At 46.2% G+C, this 18,364-nt stretch overlaps 8 protein-coding genes across 8 annotated transcripts; 4 read left to right on the forward strand and 4 right to left on the reverse strand.

Moving 5' to 3' along the window:
* The first annotated feature begins 42 nt into the window (after nt 1–42).
* On the forward strand, nt 43–2,459 carry V2V93DRAFT_367802 (uncharacterized protein). Its single transcript, XM_066909657.1, has one exon. The coding sequence runs from the start codon at nt 256–258 to the stop codon at nt 2,389–2,391; it is 2,136 nt and encodes a 711-aa protein (XP_066766611.1). The 5' UTR covers nt 43–255; the 3' UTR covers nt 2,392–2,459.
* A 404-nt stretch (nt 2,460–2,863) lies between these two features.
* Nucleotides 2,864–4,578, forward strand: V2V93DRAFT_367804 (uncharacterized protein). Its single transcript, XM_066909658.1, has 2 exons — nt 2,864–3,402; nt 3,470–4,578. Exons 1-2 carry the CDS (start codon nt 3,117–3,119, stop codon nt 4,141–4,143), a joined length of 960 nt encoding a protein of 319 aa, XP_066766612.1. The 5' UTR covers nt 2,864–3,116; the 3' UTR covers nt 4,144–4,578.
* A 49-nt stretch (nt 4,579–4,627) lies between these two features.
* Nucleotides 4,628–7,502, reverse strand: V2V93DRAFT_198992 (FAD dependent oxidoreductase-domain-containing protein). The gene is made up of 2 exons (XM_066906993.1): nt 6,680–7,502; nt 4,628–6,602 (listed from the first exon to the last, which is right to left on the reverse strand). Exons 1-2 carry the CDS (start codon nt 7,064–7,066, stop codon nt 5,112–5,114), a joined length of 1,878 nt encoding a protein of 625 aa, XP_066766613.1. The 5' UTR covers nt 7,067–7,502; the 3' UTR covers nt 4,628–5,111.
* A 139-nt stretch (nt 7,503–7,641) lies between these two features.
* V2V93DRAFT_367809 (uncharacterized protein) lies at nt 7,642–8,814 on the forward strand. The gene is made up of 2 exons (XM_066909659.1): nt 7,642–7,878; nt 7,945–8,814. Exons 1-2 carry the CDS (start codon nt 7,657–7,659, stop codon nt 8,464–8,466), a joined length of 744 nt encoding a protein of 247 aa, XP_066766614.1. The 5' UTR covers nt 7,642–7,656; the 3' UTR covers nt 8,467–8,814.
* V2V93DRAFT_385652 (adaptin N terminal region-domain-containing protein) lies at nt 8,762–12,044 on the reverse strand. The gene is made up of 4 exons (XM_066912244.1): nt 11,378–12,044; nt 10,985–11,300; nt 9,706–10,929; nt 8,762–9,643 (listed from the first exon to the last, which is right to left on the reverse strand). The coding sequence occupies exons 1-4, from the start codon at nt 11,698–11,700 to the stop codon at nt 8,975–8,977; spliced, it is 2,532 nt and encodes an 843-aa protein (XP_066766615.1). The 5' UTR covers nt 11,701–12,044; the 3' UTR covers nt 8,762–8,974.
* A 630-nt stretch (nt 12,045–12,674) lies between these two features.
* V2V93DRAFT_323206 (uncharacterized protein) lies at nt 12,675–14,081 on the reverse strand (the record flags this gene model as incomplete). Its single annotated transcript, XM_066907432.1, has 3 exons — nt 12,675–12,866; nt 12,930–13,431; nt 13,942–14,081. The coding sequence occupies 3 exons, from the start codon at nt 14,079–14,081 to the stop codon at nt 12,675–12,677; spliced, it is 834 nt and encodes a 277-aa protein (XP_066766616.1).
* Nucleotides 14,082–14,485: 404 nt separating this feature from the next.
* V2V93DRAFT_390832 (uncharacterized protein) lies at nt 14,486–15,175 on the forward strand (the record flags this gene model as incomplete). The annotated part of the gene is made up of 3 exons (XM_066912415.1): nt 14,486–14,745; nt 14,808–14,900; nt 14,959–15,175. 3 exons carry the CDS (start codon nt 14,486–14,488, stop codon nt 15,173–15,175), a joined length of 570 nt encoding a protein of 189 aa, XP_066766617.1.
* Nucleotides 15,176–15,556: 381 nt separating this feature from the next.
* V2V93DRAFT_367817 (uncharacterized protein) lies at nt 15,557–16,834 on the reverse strand. The gene has a single exon (XM_066909660.1). It carries the CDS (start codon nt 16,698–16,700, stop codon nt 15,666–15,668), a length of 1,035 nt encoding a protein of 344 aa, XP_066766618.1. The 5' UTR covers nt 16,701–16,834; the 3' UTR covers nt 15,557–15,665.
* Nucleotides 16,835–18,364: the final 1,530 nt, after the last annotated feature.

The raw sequence follows: 18,364 nt of genomic DNA on the forward strand, positions 1-18,364 counted from the left end.
TTATGTCACAGCTCATCGTCACTCATCGCGCGCGCGTTTAACGCCGGCGGATTACTCACTTCCGAACTTGGATAAGTTCCCCCGCATTCGCATATTCTGACGCGCGCAAAGAGGTGTCATTCAAGGACAATATCAACGTTTATATATGGACGCAGTAATCTGTATAAGCTGAGGTGTTTACCACGTCTTTGCCTATCGCGCACATGAACATTAGAACTGACTTCGGAGACATCTCAAGAGGAACGGAGTGAACGAATGGCGAATATATTCACGTACGAAGAAAGGCCAGCCTCTTTGCTGTCGCCATTTCTCTCGTCGTCACCACTAGATTGTTCTTTCAAATACGGTGGGATCGAACCAGAGACTGACTCTCATGGCGCAATAGAGTACAAATTACATATGCTGAATCCGCAGCCATCGCGACTGGCGCAGCTCACGACCCAGCTCCAGTGGCGACTTACTCAAGGCCAAGGTCAGGCGATTTACGAGATTGGTGTATCTGATGACGGAACTTTAGTGGGTCTATTGGACGCTGAGATATATGCGTCGCTACGTACTTTGAAAGCGATGGCGCGAGCAGTTGGTGCATGGTTTAAAGTCGCGAGGGTGATCCCTGTTCATGGCAGTGAAGCAGTTGACTCGCCCAATGTGCGCACACGACGGAGAGTAGTGGAAGTTCACATTTTCAAGACCGCACCGGAAAGGGATGTAGCCAGGGTATTTTTTGTCGGCGGGTCGAATACGGGCAAGTCGTCGCTGCTAGGCAAGATATGCTACGACACTCATGATAATGGACGCGGCAAAGCACGGATGAAGGTGCTTAAACATCGACATGAACTGGTTTCGGGGAAAACATCGAGTATAGGGATTGACGTGTTTGGGTATAATCCTGCGCCACCCTTTATGGGGATGCGGAGGTCAGTCGAAAGCATGGATTCTATTGACAGCAGTAGCGGAAGAGAAATCATAGAGGATTACGATGCAAGATATACAGAGACCCAGCACGGACGACAAAGTGTAGTGGTTTCTAATTACACCAACAAGTACACTCATGAGGAAATCGTTGCGTCGTCGCAGCGAGTAGTGATGACGTTTGATACGCCAGGAACGCGCAGTAAGCTAGGTTTGCTATGTCGAAGCTTAGCCCTCTATTCACCCGATGTGACGATTGTCACTGTGGCTGGAAGTGGGAGCTCGCGATGGGCTGAATACCTGGACTTGGCCCTGCGAGCAACTTCTCGGGTTGCAATTCTTCTCACGAAATGCGACACATTTACAAGTACCGAGCACCTGAGGGCGATACTGCATGATATATTACTAAGGATAGCCAGTTTCCGAAGAACTAGCTTGGGTGAGAATGTAGAGTGTGGTGATGAGACTGACGACAGAACATTGTTTGGCAAGATGGTTAATTCAGCCGATACTGCGATTGATTGCGCAGCTAGTGACCTGTGCGTGCCTGTGTTTTTAGTGTCTGCGGTGTCTGGTACTGGTGTTCCTTTTCTTCACGAGTTTCTCAATGTGGTTGAAGTTGCCAATCGGGTGACTTTACCGAAAGAGAACAGTAGTAGTAAGCGTGCTGCGGCTGAAAAGAAACAGAACGAGACCATAGAAGACATTAGTTCTCTCGAGGCCGCAACTGCTGAAGTTGCTTACGATCATTTGCTGCACCACACAAGTAATTGCGACTGCACGGCAAACACAGCCGCCGCGGCGCGGGCGTCTGCATCTTCAGTGCGACATGTCTCGATCGGGAGCGAGGATGATGAATCGAATTTCTTCGTCACGTCAGTATATGACAGTGGAAGGATATTGACTGGCGTTGTACGTAGCGGGACATTGAAGCTCGGAAGGACGTACTATCTCGGCTTTGCCGGCATGACATCGAGCAGTGTGTCATCGTCAGATGAGTCTGTAAGCAGTGCGAGTACTCATTGTAGTAGCAATCGCAAATTAGTGCGCATAATTGTGCGAAGTATGCAGAAGCTGCGAGTACCGTGTTTGCAGCTACGCGAGGGAGAAATTGGCAGCATTGGTATCGAAATTGTGGGAGCCTCATCCATGACGACGCCGGCGCTTCTCGAGAGCGATTTCCGCGTACGCCGACATATGTCTGTCGTATCTGCGAGGAAAATGGCGACAGACGGAGCAGCTATGACCGGCGTCGAACTAGAGCTCTGTGTGCCGAGGGTACTCAAACCCGGTGATACGGCCATAATATACAACGGCTTTGAACGGTCTGGGGAGGTTTTAGCGGGCGGGCTCTGCGGACGCATAGTGTTGCGGTTCTTTGGATTGCGGGGGGAGTTTGTGGCCGAGGGCCAGCGGGTGATTGTGGATATACATGGAGAGAAAATAATGGCGCGGATAGTGAGAAGCGTTCTCGTGTAAAGTTGTGTTGTAAAGTTGTGTTTAACTATTATTTCTTATATTCAATGTTAACTGGAGTTTAAAATTGAGTTGGCATGGAGTGGATGCCTCGCGTAAAGTGGACACGCTTTTGAGCGGGAAGCTGGCAGAGACAGCGAAGCCAACGCAGTTGCGGCTGCATTAACGGTCTTCACACGAGACAAGGCGACTGCAGTTAAATCTCCAGCCACGTACTGTTCTGCATGAGTACGCGCTCTCCGAGCAGGCCGCAAGTGAGAAGCAATTAACAGCGCACAGAGAGAGGATAGCCGAGCCGCGGTGGTTACGTAATTGAGAAATATTAGGGGCATGCGGCTGATTAGAGAGGGGGCTTGACTGGTGTGGCTGGGCTGGCCCGAAATAGACTTGCTTTGCTTGACCAAGACAAGCTGGGCCTGCTGCCTTTATAACTGCTCCTATTCCCCGCTCCAGTACTCTTCTTCTGCATTCGTTAAAATATCCTCACCTTCGCTTTCACCATTTTGCTCCCTCGTTTGCGCTGTGCCTTTCCTGTACTCGAAAATAATCTTTTCTGCGCCTGCTTCGCGCCCGGCATTCCAGAAAACGCACAGACATTTACTCCTGTACGGCGTCGGCTCGCACTTGCAAAAACTATCCACCTTGACTACTTTCAATCAGCTTTCTTTTTCTCTTCTTTTGTTCTCGTACTCTCTCTCTCTCTCTTCTCTCTCATATCGAAATCAACCATGTCATCCGAGTGCTGTGCTCTCCGCCGCTCCTCTTCGCGGACGCTCTCCCCCAATCGCCCTTCAATGCGCCATAATAATCCATCATCCACTTTCCGAACAGTCGCTACCTCAGTTTCAGAACCGCAGCCCTCAGAAATAATAGAAGGTTGTGCATTGCACCTTGCGGGTCTTCTCTACGATCATAGCGATCTCCCTCAGTCGCGCGTTGCTTCGATCTTGCGCTCTGCCGACTTGCCATTAAGCACCATCGCTGGCGCTGCTTGCCTGCTCTCTTGTCTTGGCCGTATGTTGTCTTTCTACCTCACACTCTCTATTTGTGCACATCTCTAACGTTTAAATTTTTTAAATAGAAAACTTTTACGGGCGTCTAAGAAAATTTCTTGCTTGTTCACGGCGGCAAGCAGGCGTCGTCTCTCTTCTCGCAGCGCTCGATATCACTTCGAAATTCCTTAACGATGATGCCGCTCTTCTGTCAACTTTTTCGGCCCCGGTAAGTGCGACTGCAGTTTTTTATGGCAAGTGTCCTCTGTCTGGGGAATACGACGATGGTTCGGCGTCTATTTGTCCACGTAATCTGGCTGATGCGCAGATCGAGATGCTCTTTGCTCTTGGCTTCAAAATTCATCCTTACTTAACAAGCGTCGCTATTCAGCGGACTATGACTGAATTTGAGACTTGTGCAAGACTTCTGAGTTTCATTCGGCCGGCTACGAAAGTAGCGCCGGCAGCACTGCCACCTGCGGCTCCTGCCAAGGGAATCGAGGCGTACGGCAGCTGCATTCTTGAACAGGAAAATGCGGATGAAGAGGAGGACATAATTTACACTGAATACGTTGATGACTTTTCTGATGATGAGGATTATGATTGCGAATATTTGTTTGATGAGGACGAGGAAGACGATGATTTTGCGAGCGAGTCCAGCACGGCATCAATTTCCACTGATAACCAGCGATCAGAGCCGGACAATACAAGACGGAAACGATCGTGGTCTGCGACTTTATCGCCAGTCGTGGCTGCAGCCTGAGAAATGAGCAAGTTAGCCGATGCGATGCGAACCATATTGGTTAGCAGGGTTCGGTCAATATATTAGTATACGACTGCGCAATTACGAATAGGAAACAAAGTCTCACAAGTCTTTGAAAACAAAAAATTCGGCTTGGTGCACTCGAATATTTTTTACTTTTGCGGGTTTAGGGTTTTTGCGAAGATCCCATCATGGACGCGACGGAGTTTTCTGTTTATATTCAATTTGTTTTTGCATAGTTCTGAAATCATGTTTGTTCTGATATTATAATTTAAGTTACATTTGTTGTATTCGCAATCTGCGACTGAGATACGAATAGCTTTGCGGAATAAGAAGACACACCGTGGAGCGAATTAGCACTTAATTTAAATCGTTGTCTAATATAAACCATACAGGTTCACAGTTTAGATTGGCAATCTCTTCCTCATCACAATTAACCTCTTTTCGGTTTTAATGAGAATTGGTCTTTAGTCGCATCCTTCAATTTTCTGTTTTTTAATCTCATTAGCCTTATTGCGTTCACAGTTACTCATTCAGTACGTATAATTGCGGGTAAGGGCTAACGATAGTACTACGTCATAACTAAGCCACACGTCAAATTCAAAAAAAGGATAGAGAGCAAAAATGGGGGATTAGAGTTGATAAAAAGCAAGATTCTGTAACGGAAGAAGACGGAGAAGGGAAAACTTTTGTCTGCTAGTGTAAAACTCGACAAGTTTCAGAAGGAAAACTCGTACATCGTAAAAAATCAGGAGAGTTTGGAAAATATTCTTTACAACCAACAATTCATATTTCATGACCCGCATGCTTTAGTAGTATTAACAGCGTCTTAGTTACAAAAACTAGAGTATATATGTCTTTTGACACAATCAACTCAAACCCCATATTCTCTTTTATCGGAAATCTCCTTTTAAAATGGCTCTTAATTTATACATTGGAACATCTGTGTTTTGAGAAGAGAAAGCGGCTCATCCGAGCACCTTCACCTCACCGGCTTCGACTTCTTGCCGTGTCCATGCCTTATCGCTAGGTAATCCCATAGAGTAGAGAAACTTGACGGTACTATCCCATTCCTTTTGCCTACGCTCTTCGCTCCATTTTAGCTCTTCAGCCATGATATCAATGACAACAGGCAAACTCTCCAACGCAGCCTTGCTGTTCAAAAAGGCAAGTCGCATACGACGAGCAATCACATCCTGTACCGTACGCGCGCACTCGTAGCGCACAGCATATCGAACCTCGCCGTCGACGAATGAGTAGTAATTCGCCAAACGCACGCCCTTGGCCGGCCATCGCTGACCAGTCGCGGAGCAGAGATCAAGAACTTCAAACGCGCGGTCACCATAGTTGGAGGCGAGGTGCTGGGCAATTTCGGTCTCGAGACCGTAGATTTGCGCGAGCTGCATGTACATGAGTGGACGGTATTCGTGGGCACCGACCAGCAGAGTTTCCTTAGTGCTGCAAGGCGCCGTAGGTTTCAGGTCAAAAGTCTTGACGCACTCGTTAATCGTGTCCTCGGCCATTTCACGATACGTAGTCCATTTTCCACCAGCTACGGTAACAAGACCAGAATCAGAGACCGTGATAAGATGGTTGCGCACAAGCGATTCGGTGTTCTTAGCGCGAGGATCGCGCACAAGAGGTCGGATTCCAGACCAGGCGGCCAGCACGTCCTCGCGGCGCACAATCAAATCAGGCGACATGTATCCTTGCAACTCGTTGAGAATCCACGAAATCTCCTCCTCGGTAGGGATAGGATCTTTGCGCACAACAGTCGGCGCGTCGGTCGTACCAGCAAGCGTGTTTCCTTGCCAAGGCAAGAGGAAAATGACGCGACCATCCGAAGTCTGGGGATCGATAAGACCCATTGAGGATGGGCAGTAGAAATTGGGAAGAACGACATGCACACCCGAGGACGGCATCACGATATCAGAGGTGACAGGGCTATCGAGCTTGCGGATCGCGTCCGAGAACGGTCCAGTAGCATTAAGGACACCCTTAGCCTTGATCGAGATCTTGTCGTAAAAGCCGCCGTCGTTGTCGCGTGCTACGGCTCCACTCACACGACCATCGCTGTTCTTTGTAAGCTCGGTGACTTCCAAATGGTTGACAACAACAGCGCCCTTCTCAATGGCAGTGAGTGCGATAGCAGTGTTCATACGCGAGTCATTGTGCGATCCGTCATAGTAAACCAAAGCACCCTTGAGGTTGTCAGACTTCAATGCCGGGAAAGTGTCGAGCGTAGCACCGCGGAACATGAAGTACGAGGATGCCATGTTCTGGCTGCCAGCGACAAGATCGTACATCTTTGTACCGACATAAAAATACGGAATCTGCCACCACGTATAAACAGGGATCATAATTGGCAGAGCAAACGACAAATGTGGAGCAATCTTGAGAAAAGTTGCTCTTTCAGAAAGAGCCTCCTTTACAAGCTTGTACTGACCATAGTCAAGGTTCTATTCATAATAAAAAAATTAAAGTCAGCAAAAGAGGTGATTCTACAACAAAAGTTTTTTTTCTAGAAAATACACACCCAGAAAGCTTTTTCAAGGTAACGCACACCACCATGAACAAGCTTAGTAGATTTAGACGACGTACCGCAGGCGAAATCGTCACGCTCAACGAGCGCTACCTTGAGACCGCGAGTTGCCGCGTCGAGAGCCGCGCCAGCACCTGTTGCACCACCGCCGATGATCAAGAGATCAAACTCTTCTGTTTGCAGCCGCTTGAGCATCGACTCGCGAGAAGGTGGCGGCGCATGAGGAGTGGGAATTGGGTGGGCGATCGGAGACGAAGGCGACGAGGCATGGACGGGAGCAAGGAGGTCTGTGGTTGAGACAACGTAGGCACCGGCAGCGACGGCAGAACCCGCTGTGAGCGAGCGCTTGATGAGACGACTACTACTTCGGAAAAAGGCCATTTTAGCGCAGCAATAGCAGTAGCAGCGATATAAGGGCGCTGGAAGAACAGGAAGGGGGAGATTGGGTGATGATAAGTGGAAGGAGCTGTGAAGGTGGTGAGCAACTCGACCGTGGGGGAATTTTGCTGGATTCGGGTTTCCGGTGGGGGCAGGAGAGAAGGAGCGCTGTTTCCGAGTAAAGCCGACTTATGAAAGAGACTAATCGCACTCGCGTTTGATTTAGAATAAGTAAAAGCGAGTCCAAGTTCGGTTTGCAGCTATTCTTTGGCTTATATACTTTCTATCAGTTGAGACGAGGCCGGCCGGGCGAGGCTTTACGCTGTCGCAGCGGCCGGCCGGAGTGAGCTTCTCGAGGAGACATGTGAAAGTGTTACTCATATAAAAGGGGTTTGTATCATATTACGTAAATAGTGACTCAAAATATATCACCTTATTGGGACAGCGAGTATAAATTTTCCAAAGAGGAAATATTCTAGAGCCGCAGCGTGCAACCAGATGCGCGCCGCACGCAGCCCTAGCCCAGTCACGAAGCGGCGATGTAGAGTTTTCAGCAGCTCTTTTCATCAGCCCATCATCGCCTCTCATCAAGCATGCCTGGTCTACTCTCTCTTCGTAGAGCCCTGGTACGCACTTCGCGTTTTTTGCTGCGTCGAGGGCTGCCTCGTGAACCTCCGAAAGAGAAAGTTGACGAGCCGGAAAGTTCCACGAATGCCGGCGGCGCATCTGTGAGCTTTCGAGTTTTTCAAGGCGCCGTAATGGCATTGTTTGCAAATATGGTCGGCCAATATCTCGTCGCGCGCAGAGATCGAAAGGTACAGCTTTCGCCGATTGTTTCTGTTTCTATGTATCTTCTTATTTCTGACATTTTGCTGTCGCAGTTGCACAAATTTCAGTTCGATCTAGTGCCCATAGTGCAGTTCGTCTGCTGGACAATTGCTATTACGCCCGTTATGATCCGCTGGCAAGATATCCTCGACCACTTCTTCCCGTCCCAGATTGTTACTCACACATCCGTGTCTTCTCAGCGGTCTTCTGCACCGGTCCCTAGCTCAAGCGCTATTGATATTGAGAAGCGGCAGGCTCCTTCACCGGCCGTAGTGCGCTCCGTCAAGTACTCTCACCAAAACATTCTCATCAAAACTATACTCTCTGAAACTTTATTCGCGTTGACCGCTAATGGCATTTTTTTATTCTACATGTCAATCCTACGCGACTATAGCCCCGCAAAAGCGGTCTCTGTCGTCGAGCGCGATCTGCCTACTGTATGGATCAACTCTATAAAATTCTGGCCTGTGGTATCGTACATCACTCTCGGATTCATTCCCGTTGATTACCGCATCGCGTTCTCCTCTATCTTCGCGGCTATTTGGAGCGTATATATAAGCATGGTCACGCTGTAGTCGTTTTACTGCTATGCTTTCTATGCTCTTTTATTGCTGGTTCTGAAGTTTGTATCCGGGTATTTTATTTCAATGGGCGGTCTCCTCAGATCAGGTTGGGTTATCAGTGTTTCATTTTTTCAGGAATTTTTCAATATAAAACGAGTCTTGGGTATTTTCTTTGTTTCTTCATTCGGGTTTGCTACAGTTATACATATACAACAAAACTAGATAAGCTTCGGTGGGTAGTATCTCAAAGTTAGCGTCATTTGTTTTTTGACTGCTGCTGCAGCACCACAACTGCATCATGATTTTATATACACGTTATTTATTTAGTACATAGAGAATTCAAGTTATCATGAAATTAAAGTATCGTAGGCGTGCACAAATATAAACATTTTTTGTCAACAGGGATATATAAGGTCGATGCATGCACAGAGAAGAGGATAATGAAAAACCACCACATTCAAGCATCTTTTCGGCTTAAAAAAGGCTCGAGCCGCATACACAACAACACATGAAGCAACTTCTACGCTAAAAGAGTCTCAGGAAACTGACTGAAGTCAGCCTGATCAACAATATCTTGTGCTCCTTTAGTGAAACTTATCCGTAATCGCAATCGCACGCTGGCGCCCTTTGCCGCTGTCACTCTTAATGCCTGCGAAGCGTTCCCACCGACAGGAATCTCGGGAGAACTGATTGGCCGCAACTCAACGTGCTGTCTTTTTGGAACCGCGACCTGGAAATTCATGTTCGACAGCAATTCGGAGCCGGTGTTTGTGAATACGACTAGGATTGTAACGACGCCGTCAGGAGTATTCGCGTCGCGATGCGGCTGTAGTGTAATTTGTAAACCGTTGTTGTTATACGCGGTGTAGATTGTCGCAGTCGTCGGCGCAGCTTGGCTTGCAACCGGTGAAGTTATAGAAGGCGTCATGGGACTCACCACTGGTGCCTGTGAAGAGATAGGCGCGGCAGCGGCTTGAGGTGTAGTGTTAAAGAGATCAAGAATATCGTTGATGCTATTATTTCCCGAATGCGGAGCAGCAGAAGATACCGGTACGTCCGTGCTTCCGTTCTTTCCGTTCGTAGGAAGAGCAAAACCACTGGCACCTGCTAGCGAGAGTAGATCACCATTGCCGGCGACCGCAGTAGACGGCGCAACGTCATCATCACCACCCATTAAATCGAGAAGAATCTGTATAGGAGAAAACGATCACGTCAATAGCATACCCTCAAAAAGTGAAAATAAATACATACGTCAGTTTCGGTCTTCGCCTTGGCCACAACCGGAGCAGAAGCAGTGCTCTTCGTGCTCTTTTTCTCAACCGTCAACTTCTTATCTTCCCTAATCTCAGCCGCTGGCATCTTCTCCAACACACCACGTCGAATTTCGTCATGACCGAATAGCGCGCTGTATTCAACCGCACGCTGCTGGATTTCAACATCAAGCGCAGTAGTCTGCGATTCAATCAAACGTCTAACACGTTCGATCTGAGCTGGATCAGAAATGCGAGTCGAGAGCTTCACAAGCGCATCGAGTACGTACTCTTGAACAGTCTGCGTGGCGTAGGTACTATACATTATGCTCTCAAAAATTTGAATAACAGCCGACTCATTCACCTCATGCTTGACTTCATCCTCTTCAAATGTTCCAGCCTTGAGCAATTCATCGCCATACTCACCAATAACCCACGACCCAGCAAGCGTGAGTGCTTCCTGCGTTATATCAGACCTCAGAAGCAAATAAATCTTTTGAACTGTATACAAATGCATATTCTCGGTATTCGAAACTAGTGCAATGAACTGCGAAATAATCTGCTCTGAGGCAAAATTACCAGCGAGCTTAAATACTCGCAGCACGGTATCAATATGCCAACGCTTATTCGGCGCAAACTTCTCAGCGGCAATACAAGTTTGTATCGTCATTATCGATTTGAATTCAGAATCCGCAGTTTCAAGGAAGATAAGCAATTCACGGATCAACACGCGCACATTATGTTCGTCGATAAGATCAAATGACAAATCCAACGCACGACGACGAATAGAAATGTCTGCATCGTGAAGACAATCGAGAATCGTGGTTCGGTGTCTTTGAACCGCATTAGGCTCAAGTTCAATCACCTTGGATAATGTATTGAGACCAACGTATTTGACATTATTGTCCTTATTACCCAAGAATCGACCAAGAACGCTGATTCCCAACACACGTAGACCGCTATCAGCGTCAATCTCCAAAATTGTAAGCACGGCTTCGTATAAAATCGAGTTACCAACGTTCTTGGACGAATCTGTATTTGTGACGACCTGAGCAAGAATATCACTCATTTGCTCGGCAGACGAAGGGTCATCTTTGGCGAGGACACGTAAAAGTTTCAGAATCTTCACCTGTAAGAATGGGTCTGAAAGGCCAGCTACATCGTGCTCAGGGGTGTATCCCGAAGTCGTGAGCGTTTTCAATTGTCTGACAAGTGAGGGGATGTACTGGCCAAGATCACGTTAAAAAAAAGCGCATAAAGCAAATAAAGAGATCTCTTACCTGTCTAAACTGCTCAATCAATGAGGGATCCTCCGCGCACATGTCGTACACAAGAGTCATTCCACAAATCAAAACTCCATGGTGATGCTCACCCAGTAATGATTTTGCTTTATCGACAAATCTCTCACGTAATTCCGGTACTTTTCGAATAATCCGCATCGCACACAAGGCAGCCTTTTTTCGGAGATATTGATTTTGAGTTACGACAAGTTTCTCTACATCTGCAAATAGATCACGAGCCATTTCTTGTGAAGCAATATTACCTAACGTGCAAAGCGCCAGCGCGACGACATATTGATTAGGATGATTCAAGTCGCTAAAGACTAGTTAGCCATCGCTTTCTCCAGACCGAAAAAAAATAACTCATAAACATGATGGTTGAAAAGGGCTTACTTTTTCAAAGAATTAGTGACAAGCGTCAGCACTTCTTGATTCTCATCGAGAAGAAGCATAGTCCCCAAATATCCCAGCCGCTTATCAGAAAACTTGCTCGTCGCCAACAACTTCAAGCACTCAATCTGTCCAAAATGCGTCCTCTCACCAAGCGTAAACAGATAAAGTAACTTTGCAATATTCTGCCTCCTCAGCGTTGAATCTGTAAAGTCCTCGCGAAACGATGTGCGGATGGCGGCTGACTCCTTTTGAATTACAGCGCGCTCGTCCGCCATCGTCTTTGCCGCTCGCACGGCTTTAATAAATGATTTTAGAGATGACATTTACTCAAAAACTTATTATTGATGCAACAAATTCAGACGTCGTCGATGATTGAGACCGCGGGAAAAATGAAATGCAGAGGTCAATTGAAATCAAAAAAAGGTCCAATACAAACAAGTCGCCTTCGGGTAACCTTTGCAGTACCGCAACCTGAAAGAAGAAAAAGGAATCTTTCTATCCACAATTCAATATTTATCAATAAAGATAAATACTGATATAAATTATTGGTTCTCCTATCACGGAAAAGTCGAATTGGGTCGCTGCTGCGCAATTCCGTATGAAATGTGTAGAGCGTGTAGAGAGATACGGTAGTACCTGAACCCCTTCCCTTCCGCTGTCCTTAGAGAAGCGCAGCGTTGCGGCGCGATATGCGTATTCAAAGATTACGTACTCACATTTGTATGAACGCGAGACCTAACTATCCAGAGATTTATAAATGGATTCTTCTACGAAACTGCACAGATTTATAGGCGCATGTACATTCATTATCAACCTAATTTAAACTTAATAATCAAACTTCTCGCGCATCTTTTACCGCGAGCGAAATATTCCGATAGACAAAACACACACATACAAACGATAGAAACATAAATATTGGTATATAGCTGTAAATAATAGTCCACAAAGAGGACTACTAAAAAGAGAAGAGAGAAAAAACCCAACAAATCATCATAATAAAAGGGTCACAAACGATATACAAGTACAATCCCAAATGCAATTACACCTGCAGAAACAGTAGGTAAGGATCAATCCGAACGAAGCAATAACTAGAAGAAAACGACACGCACGACCAAAGCCTAGACAGAAACGAGAAAAATCAAAGTGTGTATAGGAGGAGAGAAAAAAAGGAGACCCGAACACAAGACAAACTTTTGCTCTTCCGTGAACAATAAATGGAGTAAAAACAAAAACAAAAACACCGCAACAAATTCTTAGTATCAGGTTTTTTCAGTTATTTGGTAAAGCAATACACCCTTTAATGCGTGGTATGCCCTCTGTGATACTTCAGACCGTTGAGGTTCTTGTATCGTTTACCGCAAACTTCACACCGGTAAGGCTTGTCCTTCTCCAAACCAGGATAGTCGGGATACGGGAACTCATTATCGGGAGCTACGACCGTTAAAGTACCATCTTCATTTTGGTGTAGAACTTGATTTTGGTGACCGTGCTACAGAAATATTAAGCGTCAGCATTGTATCAATCTCAGAAAATATAATGTGATCAGTCTCACCTGTCTGTGGTATTTTAAACCATTTTGATTTTTATAAGCCTTGTCACACCCTATGACTGGGCACTTGTAAGGCTTTCCATCTCCTTGGTGGTCCATTACGTATAAATGCCGCGCAGGATCGTCAATGCACATCTCATCTTCTTCTTCGTCCATCATCATAGGCGTCCCTGCGTCCGAAGGCTCTGGTGATAGAAAGACCTCGTTTGTAGAGACTGCTTCAAAGACTTGCATCGGTCGCTGGTTGTAATACATAGGTTCAGGTGGTGGCGAAGGAGATATGTGCGCCTCTTCGTAGTGCTGTAGAAGGTCGTGAAGCGTGGGAAGCCGCTCGCCACAGCAGTTGTAGTCGCGGCAAAAGTTGGCTTCGAGTTTGGTCAGGTACGAACCGGAATGAAAAGACGGCGACATATTCATGTTCACAGAAGTGCCGAAATTAATCGCGCCTGCCATATTATTGTTTATTTGCTGGTTGCCGAATGTAGAGTTACCGTGCATCATGACTCTGTAGGATTATAAAAGCGGTTAGTAAACAGCGCCCAGAAGTCATTGTCTCGCAGAATATCCCGTCATTAGATCTCAGTATAACTACCATCCGCTTCATTCAAATGAAGCGGCATCTAGTATGCATGTTTATCAACTAGTGTAAAAGAAAGTAATAATTCACTGAAACGGATGCCAGACCGGCAGCCCTCTTCCGGCTAAACTGCCAGTAACCGACGCCGACCACACAATAATAGCTTTCATCTTTGTTAGACTGGCTCAGCAAAGCAGTTGACTAGTTGATCACCATGATAAGTGGGACGATAGGTGGAACAGACAGGGGGCGGTAATCCGTGAGTCAGGTCATCTAGGGAGTGCGAAACAGTCATGACCATCCCGAGTCCACTACTCTGTGACTTGGCACCGGCAGTCATATAACCACAATCCCACTCGCCTTTTAACGGCCAGCCGAATAGCAAAAGTCATGCATACTAGATGTTTGTTAAGTAGTAGTTGGGACAGAAATACTTACTCGTCTTTGAGCCAAGAGCCGACGCTGATGCCGCCCCAAGAGATACCACCCATGCCCTGGGAGTGGGCAACCGATTCGCGCCGAAACCGGTGGTGCTGTTGCTGATGGCGCTGGTAAGATATGTCTATAGGAGCCGGCATCGTGAAATAATGAGGAGGGGAAAATAAACGTAAGGTGAGTGACTAGCACATGCGCTGACGGGAAGATGGATGGATGGGATGTATTAGAGTACCAAGACCGTCAACGTCAGATCGTAACGCCTTGTGTACATACAGCCTCAAATGTATATTAATATACTGATTTACGTAAAGGCACTAAATGCCGTAAATATATGGATATATGCTATATCTGCACACTATTTATTGCATGGAAAACCCTAAATGTCTGCACCGATAAGATCAGGCCCAGACCGCCGCAGCACAGTACTCCGAGGGCGGCTTGACATTGTCATATACTAATCGCTTCGACCGTTGTCTCCGATATCGTAAACGCATTTCTTTCTTTTCTCATCTTCATTGTGACACTCGTACACGCATAATTGGCAATGGATTTCGCGCCATACCAGAGTGAAGAACCGTCTGCAGCGCGCCCGGGTTCTGCAAGTGGCGGATACGCTCCAACCGCTTACGCAGGACGGCCGTCTAGCAACTCTCCTCCTCCTCCTCCTGTTTACTCGCCAGAACCAAGCGCATCACCTTATACCGGTGGTCCTATGTATGGCGGTGGTCCATCGACTTATGTTCCTCCCGAGGATCCCGCGAATGCCATGCCTGTCAACCAGTATGAAACTAGCATGCCATTAAGGTACGTCATTGTTTAAAAGACCGTCGGTTATCTGATTGAGTGTTTTAACATTTTTCTTACAGATTGGACTGGGAGTGTGTTATTGCTTACCTGGCGCTTCCTCCTGTTGGATCGGTAATCTTGCTCATCTTCGAAACTAAGAACGACTTCGTGAGGTATGTATACAGTAGTCAACTGTCTGATCAAATATAGTTATTAACATGCATCAATCAGATTTCACGGATGGCAGGCATCGCTTCTTTTTACTCCTCTGTTCATTGTGTATATCATTCTTTCATTTTCCACTGTTCTTTCGTACATTATATTGGCCATCTATATCGTTGCTGCGCTGTATCTGTCGTACCGCGTATACAGAGACTCGTCGAACCTCGAAAGACTTGAACTTCCAGTTATCGGTCGCCTTGCCGCTGATTGGGTTGATTCTGAGTAAATGGATTCTTTTATATAAAATTTACTTACATATGTCTCAAGCGAATAGAAGGTGGGGAACGAGAGAATGTGCTCGATCAGTATAAACTGCAGTAGTAACGACCGGTGATGTCGTTCACTGGCGCCTGTGGATTCTTTAGCACTAACTTTTTATTTCCGTCCTCTATCGGTTGAGAGTTGTTGTCTGGCCGTTTAATTTTTTTTATTTTTAACGACGAATTGCCGGTCGCGCTGGTCCTAGTATTTTAGCATATTTATCTTTTCCAAAAGAATTGTGTCTTAATATTATTGCAGCGAAGACAGCGATTGAGGGCTATACTGCGTGGGGGGAGGTCTTGCATCACGATGTTACATAGGCGTGATTTTGGAGTATTTGGAATTATTTTTTCTCATTGTAAGTATTTATATTCAATAGGCTTCCAATCTGTCGATATAGATCTGTGTTTTGTAATCAATTCGACGTAGTGTATTATTCAAATAAGAAAGTTAACTTATCCGCCAAACCGCTCCCTAGCCAGCTCTTTCAACATCTGCATTGTCTTGTCTTCTTTAGCTCTCATATCTTCCCACCGCTCCCTCCTCGCCGCGTCGCGTTCCCTAAATTTCGCCTCCCGTTGCTCACGTTTAATCCTCTCCTTCTCAGCTTTGCGCTGAGAGATTTCATTTAATTTCTCCTTCGTACCCGCCGAACCTACATCGCCTTCAAACAGTTCGTCATCGCCAAACTCGTCGACGCCGCCGGGTGATTTTGCACGTGCAAACTCTTTCCGCTGTTCGTTTTCCATCTTGCGTTTTTCGAGTCTGCGGTCGCGAGGGCCGGATGTGGGATCGTTGAAGCCGCCTTGTAATAAATTGTCGACTGCGCCTGTTAGACTAGATTCGGCTGCTTCCATTGATTTTAGCCGAGCTGCGCGCATCTGGTCTAGAGAAGAGTCGAGTAAATCTGTGTTTTGAAGTTGGATGTCGGACACGGTGGGTAGTGTTGGGCCCTTGCGGTCAGATACATGAGAGGGTGGTAATGTAGGGCCGACAATAACAGAGTCATCAGAGTCAGAGTCGCCGTTTGTGCTGATAAAAGCATTCGTGGTGGATGGTGTATGAGGCGGAGAAGGCACGACCCATTCACCTTCGTTTTCAGATTCATCGGATGACTTGTGTGCCGTGATTTTCTTCTCTTTTGCCTCTGATTCACTTGACTTTCTGCGTTTTTTATGCAAGTGCGTAGGTTTCTCTCGTCCTCGCAGTCGCCGGTCGGAAGCACTGTCCGCATCATGTTTATGCGAATGACGATGACGGTGATGATGATGATGTCGTCGGCTATGGTCGTCCGGTGAATCTAGGCGTCGAACTCTAGCGCGCTCCTTGTGATTTTTAGCTTGACTTTTGTGATCTGCAGCATTGTATTCTTGACTGTATGCGTTGTCTGACTTGCTAGTTTCTTGCGTATTCAAAGTTTTCGAAATACTTGCTAGAAATTTTTCTCCATCGAGATTGCTATTCGAAGACATGAACTCAGAAGCAGCCATTAAGACTCGCGTAGGTTATCAAATTAGCATAGCAAATACAAATAATCACCAAAATTTCAAATGTTATCTGCTATTTGTTTTAATCGAAGGTAGAGCTCGTTTATTTCTTAAAAACACGAAATTTGGAAAAACAAACCCTGATGCTAATGTAGTGCGTACGTGGGATGAGTATCCCAAAATAAGCGCAATCGTAAGAGAAACGAAAAATTAAAAAATTCGGGCTCCAACTTAGTCGAAAGCCTTTTACTTACGACTTTTGTTATTTCAAGCAAACAAATATCTAAAGAAAAGGAACTATGCTATACTATTCTTGTAAAGGACCGCTTGAGAATAGATTTTTTTCAATCGCATGAATATTAAACTGAAAAGGTATATGTATATGAAATATGATTTTACGACCTCACAAAAAGTCTCAAATAGACAAAATATAAACGTCTAATCTGTAACGTCTAAGTTTTCAGATCCTTTTCTGTTCTTTGTCTACGTGATTACGCTCTCGTCACGAGTGCAGACAAGGCATACGAAATGACGCAGAGCAATACGTAAAGATACAGCGGCGTACTTCAAACTATAGGCGTAACCCTCAGGCAGATTTAGTGCTCATCGAAAGATCAACGCCTCTTGGTGTAAATGAACAGCTGAAGCCAAGTAGAGAGCCAGAAAAGGATTTTTAGCGGGATAATAATACGCGCTAATGTATTTAATCGCCTAGGAACGCGAGCAGGCTGCGTTGGTGACAGACCACGTAGGGCTAGTCGGGATTATCGCGGCAGCAAGCGTTTCAACTATATAGTCCTAAACGCATAACGACAGCGTCAAAAAAGCGCCAGAGAGGGATAGGAGCCAGACCGATGAGTCGATGAATAATGACGATAAGAGAAGAAAATACGGGAAAGATAACAGAATTGGTAAACAGAAGAACAAAACTTGTATTATTGGCTGGAATCACCTAGGCGGACTTTCGGACTTAGAAGATGCGACATGAAATCACAGATGTGAGGCGACCTGGACCGTGCTCAGTAGTGTCGTCAATTTCAGGAAGGATAGACAACATCAGGTAAGCCAGTAGGCGGATGTAATGGCTACGAATACAGCGTAGATAGATAGACGGGTAGATGCAAGGTACTATTGGCGCTCGCTTATGAGCAGATTAATGATGATCTGTAGCAGGAAACGAAGAAAGACGCCAGCGAAAAAAAAAAAGGTCTGATCTGGTCTCAATCTTGCGCTCTCTCGTAGCGATTCCACACGATTCAGGATCGAGAAAATGCAGAGAATCGGAAAGAGGAAGGAAGAGGAAGAGATAGGAGAGAAAATACAGAGCACAAAGTACAATTTGGCACAGTATAACAAACACAAATAAGCGCGCCGTTGCTCCTGCGAAGAACAGGATGTTTGTCTATACAACGGTGGCTTGTCAGTGGACTGATAGCACTTAGTCTGGATGCATACCGTTGACGAACCGAAATTACCAAACGCGGATATTCTACCTACTCTAAGCACAGTACACTGGCCAGCCATAGCTATGTCGAGTCCCAGTGTGCCCGAATCGGCAAACGAACATTGATCCCCGGAGTCATGCCAGAAGCTAAGCCTCTCCCAGAAGCTGGGCCACTACCCTGTCGCATTTCTCTAAACTCTCGAGAGCGGCTTCGGATCTTGCT

Source organism: Kockiozyma suomiensis (assembly GCF_038497685.1).
Source record: "Kockiozyma suomiensis strain NRRL Y-17356 unplaced genomic scaffold V2V93scaffold_5, whole genome shotgun sequence".
In the NCBI taxonomy this organism is placed as follows: Eukaryota; Fungi; Ascomycota; class Lipomycetes; order Lipomycetales; family Lipomycetaceae; genus Kockiozyma; species Kockiozyma suomiensis.